Source organism: Trichosporon asahii (genome assembly GCF_000293215.1).
Source record: "Trichosporon asahii var. asahii CBS 2479 unplaced genomic scaffold scaffold00050, whole genome shotgun sequence".
NCBI classification, from domain to species: domain Eukaryota; kingdom Fungi; phylum Basidiomycota; class Tremellomycetes; order Trichosporonales; family Trichosporonaceae; genus Trichosporon; species Trichosporon asahii.
Window position 1 is genome coordinate 884,254 of NW_014040874.1, and position 12,886 is coordinate 897,139.

The 12,886-nt window shown below is 60.1% G+C and overlaps 3 protein-coding genes across 3 annotated transcripts; 1 reads left to right on the plus strand and 2 right to left on the minus strand.

The window, feature by feature from the left end:
- A1Q1_01553 (uncharacterized protein) lies at positions 1-954 on the minus strand (the record flags this gene model as incomplete). The annotated part of the gene is made up of 2 exons (XM_014324592.1): positions 1-692; positions 774-954. The coding sequence occupies 2 exons, from the start codon at positions 952-954 to the stop codon at positions 1-3; spliced, it is 873 nt and encodes a 290-aa protein (XP_014180067.1).
- Positions 955-4,477: 3,523 nt separating this feature from the next.
- A1Q1_01554 (uncharacterized protein) lies at positions 4,478-7,156 on the minus strand (the record flags this gene model as incomplete). Its single annotated transcript, XM_014324593.1, has 7 exons — positions 4,478-4,840; positions 5,613-5,856; positions 6,033-6,078; positions 6,132-6,348; positions 6,403-6,463; positions 6,520-6,920; positions 6,974-7,156. 7 exons carry the CDS (start codon positions 7,154-7,156, stop codon positions 4,478-4,480), a joined length of 1,515 nt encoding a protein of 504 aa, XP_014180068.1.
- A 1,245-nt stretch (positions 7,157-8,401) lies between these two features.
- Positions 8,402-12,849, plus strand: A1Q1_01555 (uncharacterized protein; the record flags this gene model as incomplete). Its single annotated transcript, XM_014324594.1, has 2 exons — positions 8,402-9,055; positions 9,109-12,849. 2 exons carry the CDS (start codon positions 8,402-8,404, stop codon positions 12,847-12,849), a joined length of 4,395 nt encoding a protein of 1,464 aa, XP_014180069.1.
- Between the last annotated feature and the right edge of the window lie 37 nt (positions 12,850-12,886).

Below are 12,886 nucleotides of genomic sequence, written 5' to 3' on the forward strand. Positions count from 1 at the left end.
CTAGAGCCTGATGTTGATGCTCTGCACCTGCTGCACTGGTGACCAGGTGGGGCGGGTGCCCGACGAGCTCGATGAAGACATCGGCCTTCGGTCCGTCGAGGGGGAAGGGGTACGGATCGACGGGAGGGTGGCCACTCGGGGCTTGTCAAAGTCGGAGAGGATAGGAGACAGACGTTTGTGCTCGTACTCCATGTGCGGCGTGGGAGGGAGGCGGGGCTTCTGCTCGTACTCGGCCGTCCACCAGTCACGAACGGGGGTGACGAGCTGGTCGATCCTCATGCGCGAGGGAGAGGGGAGGCGCTGCTGCTGGCTGCCCGACGGCGGCTGGTGCATGGCGGGGTGGGAGTGGTGCGAGTGGGGAGGGGGAGCGGGCGCGGAGGGGCCCGGGTTGCGCATGATGTGACCGTTGTAGTCATCCTCGCGGCGGCGCTTGCGGCTGTCGTCTTCCCACCGGGGGCGGCCCTGGAAGGAAGCGGCGCTGGCAAGGGTAGCGAGAGCGTCACGGGGCTGCTCAGCTCCAAAGGTGCGGCGAAGGCGCTCGACAGCGTCGCGGTCACCCCTTGAAAGAAGGACCTCCTCGAGCTGACGAACCCACTGGCCGAGGACCTGCTCGCGCTCCTCGAGCTGCTTGGACTTGGACGACAGCGAAGCGACAGTCTCCTCGAGGTTGGCCATCTGGTTGGCACGGCGCACTAAGGTTCGTCAGCTCTGATCTCCAGATGTGAAGGGTGGCTTCCTATGCACAGACCGGCAAAAGGTTGAGCTGTACTTACGACGAAGGTTGCGCTGCTTGATCCTGTTCTTCTCGCGGCGGATGTCGAGAGGGGACCGCTCCTCGTTGGCGCTTGCCGAGTGGTCGGAGTGGTCCGACGGGTGACGCGACATGCCGAGAGAGGTCGGTTGGCGAGGAGAGAGGGAGGCGGAGGATGAAGGGGAAGGAAGTTGGGAAGCCATCATGTACTTTGTGTGATTGAGGTGGATACGTGTGATGGGGAGGCTGGTTGAAGGTTTAGACTACTTTATAGTGCGAGTCGAAACCGAACTGATTTCTAGGCTAGGAGTGGTACCGGTAGTGTGTGATGCAGGGGTGTAGTCACTGGTCCAGGAGGTGTGATGGTGAGGATGTACCGAGGGTGTGTTGGGATGGGGGGACTTGATGGTGTCGCGATGGCCCGAGTATATGTACGGGTCTGGGGGAGTCCGGGATTGGAGAGGTTGCGAGAGACAAACCGATGTCCAGGACAGGTGTACCAGTGACAATCATGAGCGGTCGACCCCGAACAGGCACCGACCGTCCGAGTGCCCCGAGAGTGGGTGGTCCGACCTGGGACGAGGTACACTCGACCTGCACTTTCGTCGCTCTGAACCCTTAGGATTCGATGCAAGCCAGGTACTCAGGTCAAATCAGGTCGTCAGCCCAGCCCAGCCCGCCGCCGCCGCGCGCCCGTGAGCCCAGCGATGGCCTCCATCACCTTCCTGGCCCCAAGCTTGGCGAAACTCAGCTGTCCCACGCCGTTAAACTCTGCCCTTCCAACCCAAGCCATCGAAACCCAATGCGGCCCAATCCAGAGCAGCCAAGTGCGGGGGATGCCGCACCGCATGCATCGCACTGCATCGAACTGTATTCGACGACTGTTGACTGCTGGGAACAACGAGGGACCGCCAGCGTTGCGGGCTGACATGGGTGCGCTCTCATCATCGGGCGAGCCACGCCTCATGATGATGCACTGCACTCGCCCTGTGGGGGGCTTCTGGCTTCTGTTTTCGGGCTTGACAGCTCCCAAGTGTGGGTCATGTACGGTACACGGATACATTGCAGCCCCTCGCAGACGCCTCGAGCGCCTCGAGCGCCTCGTCTGAGCCTCGTCTGAGCTCGTTTCTTTCGCCTCGCCTGTCGAGCTGTCAATGCTCAGATGCTATAGGGACACTGGCATTGGGCAGTGCCCTTGCCTGAGACTCCAAGTGTCCCAGGCGTACAGGAGTCTCTCTCACGCTAGGGACAGGTCGCGATCTGATCCGTTCCTGTGCACAACCGCTACTACCTCGATGCGATCCAGGACACGAACCGTTACAAACCTATTCGCGGCAGGATACGGCTGCCCCCGTGGCCCGCGACTGAACAGCTGAGCTCAGCTGGGGCAGCTGAGGCAGCTGCGGCGGCAGAGGAGCCCAGCTGGCACGTCGTCTAAACGTTTAAACGGGCAAAGGACCGGGGCCGGCCGGCAACGCTCGGGATGTTGTGGACGTTCAGGAACAGCAGCAAGTCAGAGTGTGATGCATGATCCAGGCCATGCACATGTCCAGATGCGGGCCGGAGCGGGCAGCGAACAAGCAGGCAAGGACGGGAGAACCCCATGAGGAGCACGGTGTAGTTTGGGGTGGCGGGCGGCAAGGCAGCGGTGACGCTGGCGGGTCAAACTCCGGTCGTCGTCGATGCCGTTTAATACCAATCGATGATTTGTATAAAACGATCTCGGCTTGGGAAGTGCTCGGCGCGGCGAGGGCGGGGCAGGACAGGGAGGACAGGGAAGAACGAGGACTCCGAAGACTTTTGAGTGGGTGCCTCATTCGTGACCACCTCTGCGCTTTGCGGGACCTGCGCCCGAGGCGAGGCGACATCCAGCCCCTGGCCGCCCTAGGTGGGACCCTGGATCGGCCGCCCCCGTGCTGCGTGCCTGAGTGCCTGACGTGCCTTTCGGTCACCACCCAACTCCCACAATCGGCCACTTTCGCGTCTTGCCGCAGAGTACGCCGATCTCCTCCGGTAACCACGAGATCCACACTACCCCCTCGGCGCAAGGGCAGAAAGAGACACGGATCCAGTGCGCCATAACATGATACGCATGCGCTCAGATCCCCCGCCTCGCTTGTATCCCCTGTCACCCTCACCCTCATCCTCACCCTCAATGGGTCGTCATGCATACCGTTCCCACAGAGCGCCGCCTGTTTCCAACGCAGGCTGATGGCGTAGGTATGGATGATACGTTGTTCTGGAAACAAGGCCGGCGATGCCGAGACGAGCCGAACGACCGCTCTAACACCGCCAGATAAGATGGTTCAGCCGTGTTGTCTCGTCCCAAGACCACAAAGGCTTGCGCTTGGCTTGCGCTATGGGGGCTGATTATTGCTGCTGATCTCTGAGGCGGAACGCGCGTAGGTGGAGGCTCTATTTCTCCGAATCCTATTCGAACACTTGGGACGAAACCCACTCTTCTTCGCTCGCCAGATGCAGATGTTGACTTGTCAGCGGAATGAACAACGCCCTCCGAAACGGGATGCCCAGTGCGGTCCACGATCGCGCCACGTATGCCTGCATACCTGCATGCCTGCATCTCTCGCTCGTGCAGTTCGCAGCGGGACGTAGCCAGCGAAGCTGAGTTTGATGCCAAGCACATCGCCTTAGACACGAGAGGACATTCCGTCGCGATTCCTGAAAGGGAAAGGACAAAGGGGCCGGGCGCGCCGGGCATGCCGTGCGACGCGAGACAAAGAAGGTGTGACTGACCACCATCACAACCTTCAAGGTCTAATCAGGGGTCCAGAACTAGGGACGCCGTCGAGGGACGTTGAGGGACAGCGAGGAAAGTGAGGGACGAGGGGAATCGCAAGGGACAGAAGGGGCAGCGAGGGACGCGAGCATATAGATAAAACAGCGATCTGTGCCGAGTTCTGAATCTGACCATCGAGTGAGTTACTACTTTTTCCGACGGGACCGGCACACACGAAACGCGCATATCGTATCGCTGACCTTCTGCTGTACCCCTACTGGCTGGGTGTCTAACTGGCTGGGTAGTCGCTAGCGCCGGCCGCCTGGCGCGCTGGCACGCCAATTCACGTTCAACACGCTTAATGAGCAACCTTATTTCTGGGGTGTGGACTTTGATATCGGATCAACCGAGGAAACGAGGCGGACTCGGGACAGATCGCTGGCACGTTGCGAGTTCCGCAAGCTCCGCTGCCACAACAAACACGAATGTTGACGTTCCCCGCTTGTCACGATCGTCACGATGGGTCGTCTGCCACGTCAGAGGTCGAGGCCGAGTGTATCCACGGGGTTGCGTGTCCTGAACGCATTTTGGCGACATCACGTTGAGTAACCGATATCAGTGTTCCTTGTGTGTCAGTGTACCAATGTGTCAGTGTGCGACGGTGAGTGGCCCCGGCGTCACTTGAGGCACGAGGTCGCATCAGAGTCGTTCTACAGTTACAGTGCACGACCACCCTCCCGCCACCGCTGACTGGTTCCTGCAATTCCCGTGATTCCTGCGAGAACCCCTGCGCCCAAGCCGCCCCAGCCCTTCAGCGAAGCCACGCCGTTCGATGTTGATCTTGGGCTCATTTCGAGGCGGTCAGGCTTCGAGAGTGCTTGGGCCGCTCGAGGCGCCCTGTTTCAGCCATTCGGCCTTCACAAGTCTCGCAGGCATCGCAGGACTCGCAGGATTCGCACCGCCACCAGTCCGGACTCCGAAGAAACAGCTCACACCTTGCCGTGCCCTGTCGCGTCTTGGACGGCAGGCTCGGTCCCGGCAAACGCTTCGGGGTGCTGGTGGCTACTTCTGGAACGCAGCGAGGTCATGCTGCTCCGCGGCATGCCCGAGCTCGGGAGCGTCTCCTCGATCATGAGCGTGCGCTCGGGGTGGAAGGGGTCGTCGGGGTTTGAGTGGTCGTGGTTCTTGAGCGCACTCCTCGAGGGCAGGATGCCGACCACATTCACAATCAGGATCGCCCAGGTGATCCCGACCGCGATGCCGAACATGTCGGTCGTCGAGAGATCGTGGTACGCCAATGGGACGAGGATGAGGGCCAGCGCACCAATGAAGTTGAAGACGAGGCGGATGGGCTGCGATAGCGTCAGTTTCAGAATGTATTGGGATGCCCGTGCACGATGCATCGGGTCAAGGGGTTTCAGAGCTGGGGCCTAAAGGTACACCTCGGTGACGGGTCGTGATCTGGACACGAGATGTAAATGACGGGTGGCACTTGCTGAGACTGGTTCAGAGCGCGCAGAACAGTCACAGAACACTACCCAGTCTAGTCATCGAACGAGTCACCAAGCGCCAGATGTCAGAGCTCGCGAATGCCCAAGCGTGAGATGATTCCCCCACTCGAGCATTCCTCGAGATGGCAAGAACAATATTGATCACCTCCCAAGGGCCATTGGCCGTTGGAGATGCCCGACATGTGGGGCAGGGGCGGCATGCGAGGCAGGAGGGGCATGCGCGACATGCTGAGATCATGCCGAGATCCATGCAGTTCCCAAGATGAGTTCATGAGCCGCTTCGATCGTAACCGAAGCCTATCCAGCTTTGGCACGCATTGGCTCGCACTCAGGAACATTGGGAGGCGTGGAGCGAATGTCTCCGCGAGTCACCACGGGTGATGCCGGTGACAGTTGCGACGCCCCGAAAGTCACCGACCTCAACAGATGGGAGCATGTGGGTCACCAGCGCCGTTCCAACCCCACCCCCACAGTGCCTCGCACCCAGCCACGAGCCGCGCCGAATACCGTCAAGTCACCGCAATCGCCAGAACGCTGTCACCATACGTCCGGTGTCCGGCACTGGTCCACAACTCTCATTTCCAATGCGCCGTGCACACAGCGAAGTACTCACTCTCGGTATCCTTTGGGAGTTCCAGCTGCCGAGGTTGCGGTGGAGAAGATCGATGCCCGACATGAACAAGATGGCGAAACCAAGTCCGCAGCCCCAGTACCAAGCCACGGGAGCCTCAGCCTCCTCGTTGTTCAAGAGCTCTTTGGCGGACGAAGACGCTAGGATAAGGGCGGCGACGAGGGGCCAGTGGAAGAACGAGAAGAGAACGCCAGTAAGCCATGAGCGGCGGAGAGGGTGCTCGTAGCTAACACGTCAGTGCCGGCACGAGGGCAGTACTCACTTATTGATCTCCTCCCCCGGGATCATGTAGAGGTAGTTCAAGGCCCAGGCGACCATGAGGCCCATGACGGCTTTGCCGTACGTGATGGACGCGCCGAAGCCCGCTCCATTACGTCCAGCGACGTACAAGAAGTTCATCACCATTTCGCCCAGTACGATGACCACGAAGGCGCCGGAACGGTCGAGACTGTGCTCAATGTTGACGGCTGATGTCAGCTTAGGACTGATGGTGCGACTTACCGGGAACGGCGAAACCCATGTTGCCCATCTTGGCGAGATTCCAGCTGAACGGCTTGACTTCGTCCTGGCTCATCTCACCCGCTGCGACACGGGCTCGGCTCGCACGCCACTCCTTCCAGGAGCGGAACTTGCTGACGAAGAGGAAGAAGACCATGTCGACGCGGATCAGGTCGAGGCAGATTCCGACTGTCGCCAACGCAATCTGGGCAGGGCGCGACTTCACCCAGATAAGGGGCTGCGGTTAGTCATGACCACCACGTACTGAACGCACCAGATACACAAACATCGGGACGAGGGTAGCGCATCCGGAAAGGAACTGAGGGATGCGGAACCTCGGGAGTCGAATCGCATAGTACCACAGAACGAGTACTGCCGTCAGCTCACGTACGACCCAGAATACGCACCTCTGGTGAGCTTGATAATTAGCCAGAACGCAGCCGCACAGTGCACAGGTCGAGAGTCGAAACCGTGCTCGCCCTCCGGGTGGAGCTCGATGGCGGACGCGCTAACACTGTATCCGAGCATACAGGCCATACCGCAGAGCACCCACAGCCTGTGCATCAGGTCGTCCAGTCCCGAGACGTTCGAGTATCGCCTCGCCTCCTCCCAAATGGACCACGAAGGGTAGAAAGTGAGGATGAATCGTCCGACGGCCAGTCCACCCGCCTCCTCGACGGCCGCCTCGGCGAGCTGGTGAATGATACCGACGTAGAGTAGGTCGAAGAAGAGCTCGACGCGCGGCACTTCACGTGGATTCGCCTCTCGGTAGAGCTTGCCTTCCTCCACCCACTGGAATTGTTAGTCTACTTTATCATTTCGGGTGGATGCCCGAGGTGACTAACCTGTCTGATGGTGGGACGCTTGAACAGATGCCGGAACTTTGTGACCTCTCCCTCTGGTCCCTCATTGTGATACACAAGGTGATCCGCACGTCCATATCGCTGAGCCAGTTCGGATGTGTGGTGGGTGAGGGGAGGGGGGACGGCAGCCCTAGAGCTTGAGGAAGTGGGCGGGGGTGCGGCCATCGATAGGCTGTTCTTGCTGATAACGGATCGAGAGTGTTATGGTCAGAATGATTATGGAAGGGGGAGAAGAGGTCACGATGAATCGTATCGTCTTTTTAAGGATGCATGGGGGGCGCGTCTCGATGCAGCACCACCTGACTGCCAGAAGGCCTGGGAAGATCCTGCCGAAGGTGGATTTACGGCAGAAAAGCATGCCAGCAAGCCGATCGCCGACCTCGACCCGCTCCGCCTCCACCCAAACCTCCACTCGAATCTATCGCGAGTGCGGGGCAACCTTCCCCTTGAGGCATGTCAGCCAAGCCCAATCCGCCGAAATTAGCCACTGAAAGCCTTAGCCTTTGCATTAGGAACGTGGTTACCCTGGTGTCTGACATTGTATATCCTTGACCCATGCCGACATTCAAATTGATGCCGCAGCTTTCCCAGTTCTTTGTCAGCCGGTCGGCGTCGTCCAAACATGGTTCTGACGTTCCAGATCGACCTCGCTTAAGAGGCTTGTGTCAATCATGTGAAGCTCTCGTCAGCAGTTCCACTGACGCAATTCCTGCGCACAACGTCGTTCCGCTTCGACCATGTGATCGAAAGTGAGCACAGTTCCTGTCGATTAGGTACCCAGGTGATATGCAAGATCAAGGACTCCGCGACCGTCGCGCAGGATGAGTTGACAGGCTGCTTGCTGAGTCAGAATCTGGTCGTCTAGAAAGGTAAAGGATCGAGTTCTGGCGACATCCCATCAGTACTCGCCGATTGGGAAGAAAGCCCAGTGTGACGGCGAACGATGGGCGTTGGCTGTCGCGAGCGATGCCAGTCAGCTTCAGTTGCTTCTGTAACAGTCGACCCCTTCACGCAACGAGAGACGTTGGCGCACGGCAAGTGAGTGGTGGCAAAGATATCGTGTGTAGTGCGGGTTCGGGAACAAGAATGGAGATCAACGCCTGCCTTATATCTGATTCACTTGATGAGAAATGCAGGCAGTGGAGCAGCCAAGGAGGAAGACACCGACGTAGACAGGGAAGACGCGGCGTCTTGAGCATTGCACCTTTACTGTGACTGCTGCAAGACCAGTCGAGGTGAGAGGTGGGGTGGAGGTAGTCTTGTGGGTGGAGGCAACGGAAGCAATTCGCTGACTGTGACGACGCGTTTCAGTGCCACGCGACGCGATCAGGACCAGGTCCTCGATCAATGTCATGCCACGATCATGACCGACTGTTATCTCGTCTTGCTACGAACACCTAACTTCACAAGATGAGTGGTGGGCGGGAGTCCTCTCCCCTCTCAGATCCCATCGCTCTCGCGCGACTCCAGATTCTCGTCGTCCCCGTCCACTCGTCTCGAGAGTCCCAGCCATCGAATCCAGTCGCCCTCTCGACACCAGTGTTCGACTACTGGTCCGCCTTATTCCGGAACCGACAATCACTTCGCGGAGATGAGGTCGTCCGGCAACGAGAATTTGGCCACAAGAAAGGAGCTTCAGATGCCCGCGAGCGTTTCTTCCCATCCGCCTCGGGGGCCAACATGTCCCGCGTTGCCGGCGCCAACCATGTCCACTTGTCGTTCCCGGCGCAGCCCCCACCGAAGCACCTTTACCCCCTCAGCTTGCTCAGGATGACGGCCTTCCCTCTCGTCATTATCGGAGTTGGCTTAGACGATGACGGAAATGACATGGACCAAAACGAGAAGGAGGCGGCTTGGGCGCAGGCGTTCAATCGCACTCTGGCGACGTTCATGCCCTCAACGTCCGCCTTTCCGTTAGTGAAGCGCCTGATGCTCGTTCCGCCGCAACTACCCATGCCTGGGTCTTCTCGAAACTCGCGAAAGCCGAAACAGAGCAACGATCCTCTCATCTCATATGCACCTCTTGACGGCGGTGACAACTTTGTGGCTGACGTGCTCGGGGAGGTTGTAGGAGAAGTCTTCGGAGAGCTCGGAGAACTGGTGAGTAACTTGGGAAGACTACGGCTAACGACAAGGCTGCCGCGCTGGAATCGCAATCAGGCATGAGCACTCTCTCGGGAACGTTACTTCCTTCGCTGTCATCGACGTTAGGTCCGGCCTCGGCGTCTGGGGCAAGCACCCCGGTGGTGTCCAGCAAGGCGGAGGCGCGAGGAAGTTTACCTGGCTCCAGCTCAATGCCTCTTATGCCGTCCGCGAACATGAGCCAGCCGGTTTCTCGAGCACTTACACCAGGAGGACGACCGGCGTCGGTCCAGCCACCGTCTGCCCCTCCGATCCAGACTAGTGCGATCTCTCCCGTCGCGGCTCCTCAACCACAGTCGGCGAACCCGTTCCGACGATCGACAGCTGGCCTGACATCGCCTTTCCATCGCTCGTCAGCGACGTCCTCTCCCTCTAACAAGGACTCCGGAAAGGATGCTGCTATGGCTAAATACACGTCGGCACCGCTAACTGGTATCGCTGGCGGTCGGCTCATCAAGCTGCTGGGAGACATGTACCTGGTCACCGGTATGTACGCCGACGCCCTGAAGTGCTACGAGGATGGAGCAGAGCGATGTCGCGCAGTGGGAGACGTACTTTGGGAAGCACTCGCACGTGAGGGTCGGGCAGTGGCAGGCATCATCGAAGCCTGGGAGGGCCGTGACGGCTCAACGCTCTCGACGCCGTTCCCCTCCTCACCGGTGCCTGTGGAGATCCTGTCTCACTACCTCTCGGCTCTTGCCTGCCTCAGCCGCGCGCCGCTTCCGTTCCCTGAAGCTACGCCCAACGGTCCAGCTGGTGCGCAGACGCCGCACCTCAACCTCTCAAACGTCGGGACAGGGGAAGGTCTCTTGGCATGGTTATACGCGTCGATGTGCCTGCGCATCAGTCGCTTTGTCCTCATGATTTTCGCAGCAGGAGGCTGGGGATCTATCGCGTCCTCCGCCTTGGTCTCGAATACCCTGCCAAGAACATTCCCCGCGCTTCTCAACAATCCCAACGACCCCGTCAAGTCTCGCAACCGTCGGTTGAACCTTGTCGACCTGGCATCGCGGTCTGAGATTTCGCGCCAGACGATCTTCGGTCACGCCCAGGTCGCTATCGGGCCCTTCCGAAGAGCAATGACGGCGGCTGATCAGCTCGCTGTGTTTGTCGAAGTTGTTTGGATTGCGCGATGGCTCGAGCTGGAGCGCAAGGAGGCATCGGCGACTCGCGAGATCGTCAAGCTTCTGGCCATGGCGGTGGTGGAAGGGCGAGAGGAGCACCGAGACCAGCAGACTGGTGCTGTCATGTCGCCGACTGAGATGCCGGGCTCCAGCGTGAACCAGGCCGTGACCATCAGGAGGAAGGAGTCGACCGATGGCAACGCGGGTGTCATGGCGCTCATTGAGCGAGTGTGCGCCGTTTTCGGTATCGACCTGCTCTCGTTCACCGACGAGCAAACGGAGCCTGTCCTTCAAGCCGCGAAGGAGCTGCGACCAACTCACTTTGGCTGGCCGGAGCTTCAGGTCGAGATCATGAAGGAGGCGATCGCCGTCTCTGAGGCTCTGCCCGATCATCCGGCCGCCGTACGCCTCTGCGTGTCGACGCTCCACTCCCTGTATGCCTATCTCTCGCCGGCGAGCCAGGGCCACTTGTCAAAGCTGTACCCGAAAGCCCTCTCAACGATGCGGAGACGAGCCATCGAGTTCGGTTCAGTGCCTTGGTGGCTTCCTGATCGCGTCGTGCTCAGCGTCGAGATCTCGTCTCTGGCTTCCAACCGGGTACCGCTGGAGCATACCCGTGCTGAGATTACGGCGCAGGGCAAGAAGGACCCTTTCCTTTACAACCCCCGTGTCAAGGCGCCAGAGCTCGGCAAGACGCTCCTCGTCGCGAACGAGCAGGTGGAGGTCTTCGTTACTCTCCAGAACGTTTTCGCGTTTGATCTCGAGGTGCAGAATCTGTCACTCCTGACCGCCGGCGCGCCCTTCATCACGAACCCGCTGCCGCTCATTCTGCCTGCGTCCTCCGTGCAAACGGTGCGGGTTACGGGCCTGGCACCGAACGCGGGATCCCTTGAGATCCGGGGAGTAAGCGTTCGACTGATGGACGGATCGTCAGCAGAGTTCCTGCTGCCGGTAGTGGATGGTGCAGGCGCTAGGCGCGATTCGAAGCACAGGAGCAGACTTCAGGCGGAGGCGGCCAAGACCAAGCAGAGCGGTCTCGATGTCCGCAAGTCGTTGATGTTCACGCAGTCTGATGGAGGATTACCGCCGTTACCTACCAAGGAGGATGAGCATCGCTGGCTCGAGTGCAACGTCGTTGAGGAACAGCCCTTGTTGTGGATCAAGAAGACGTCCCTGTCGCATGGTACCGTCATGCTCTTCGACGGAGAAACGTCCGTGATCCGCATCACGTTGGAGAACAGTTCGTCCGTCCCGGTCGACTTCATCAAGCTGTCGTTTGATGACTCGGTGTCGCGGGAAGCGCAGGCGATGATGTCCGAGGAGATCTCGCCACAGCAGGCCTTCGATCTCGACTATGACTGCACGCAACGCCCCGTCTTCACGTGGGACAAAAACTCGAACGTGCACATCCCTCCCGGTGGCCGCACGACGCTGCAGATCGAAGTGCTCGGCAAGGTGGGATGCACGGACGGGTCGATCCGCATCGACTATGGCTTCATCAACCGTGAGGCCGAGGACCCGGCCAACGTCTTCTACACACGCCGCATCACCTTCCCGGTCCTGTTCACAGTGTACCACACGCTAGAGCCGCATGCCCTGGACATTGCGTGTTTGCGCTCATCCTCCGAGTCGCAGGAGAAGCTGCGCAAGCGTCTCGCGAACGGCACGCCGCGTAGCAGCACGTTCGGAACGTCGGGCGACGAGGTTCTCCGCCGTGCACTGGCGCAGGACGATGACAACATGGTCCTGTTCTGCCTGAACGTGCGAAACGTGTACAGTGTCCCCTTCGAGGTGGCGCTGAGCAGCAAGCGGACCGCATCACCGTCAGCCCTGAACCCCGACTCGGAGTCCTCGTCCGACCTGGTTGTAACACGCCTCGTCCCGCCAGGCGCGACAGAGCGGCTCGTGCTCCCGATCCAGCGCCAAACACTCTCGGACGACGAGCGCCCCATCCCCACCCCAGAGGGACGGCAATACGTCGTGGAGAAGTCCAAGATGACGCCAGACCAGATGAAGCGCCAGCGCGAGCTCTTCTGGTATCGCGAGAAGCTCCTGGACCTGATCGACATTTCGTGGCGCGAGCCAAGCAGTCTGCGCCGCGGCCGGCTCTCGCTGCGCGACCAGCCCATCAACCCGGCCCACCTCGACGCGCTGCGCCGGGACCAGCTGAGTATCTCGCTCGACGTGCAGCCGCGCGACGGCAAGGCGTCCTTCACGGCTATGGACTTTGTCGACCTTCGCATCAACATTGTGAACCGCCTCGAACGCAAACTCCGCGCGTACGTGCGCCTCGAGGCGCTGCCGACCAGCAGCAACGATGCGAGCTGGAGCCAGCCCCCCGCACCCACGCCGAGAAGGATCAGCTCCTTACCCGCTGCGCCTATGCCTGCGCCCAAGAGCATTGCGTTTGACGGCGTCCTCGGCGCTGCCATGCCCGTGCTCGAGCCTGGGGAGAGTGCCACGCACACCGTGGGTGCGGTACTGCTCGCTTCGGGAAGCTTCACCTTCCGCGCTGCGGCCGAGGAGATCGCCGACCGCCCCGACCCGCCGCCAGTGTGCTTCTCGCCGAGCGTGTCGGTCGACGTGGCGTAGACGTAGCGTAGATTCACTGTAGTACATGTGGCCAGAT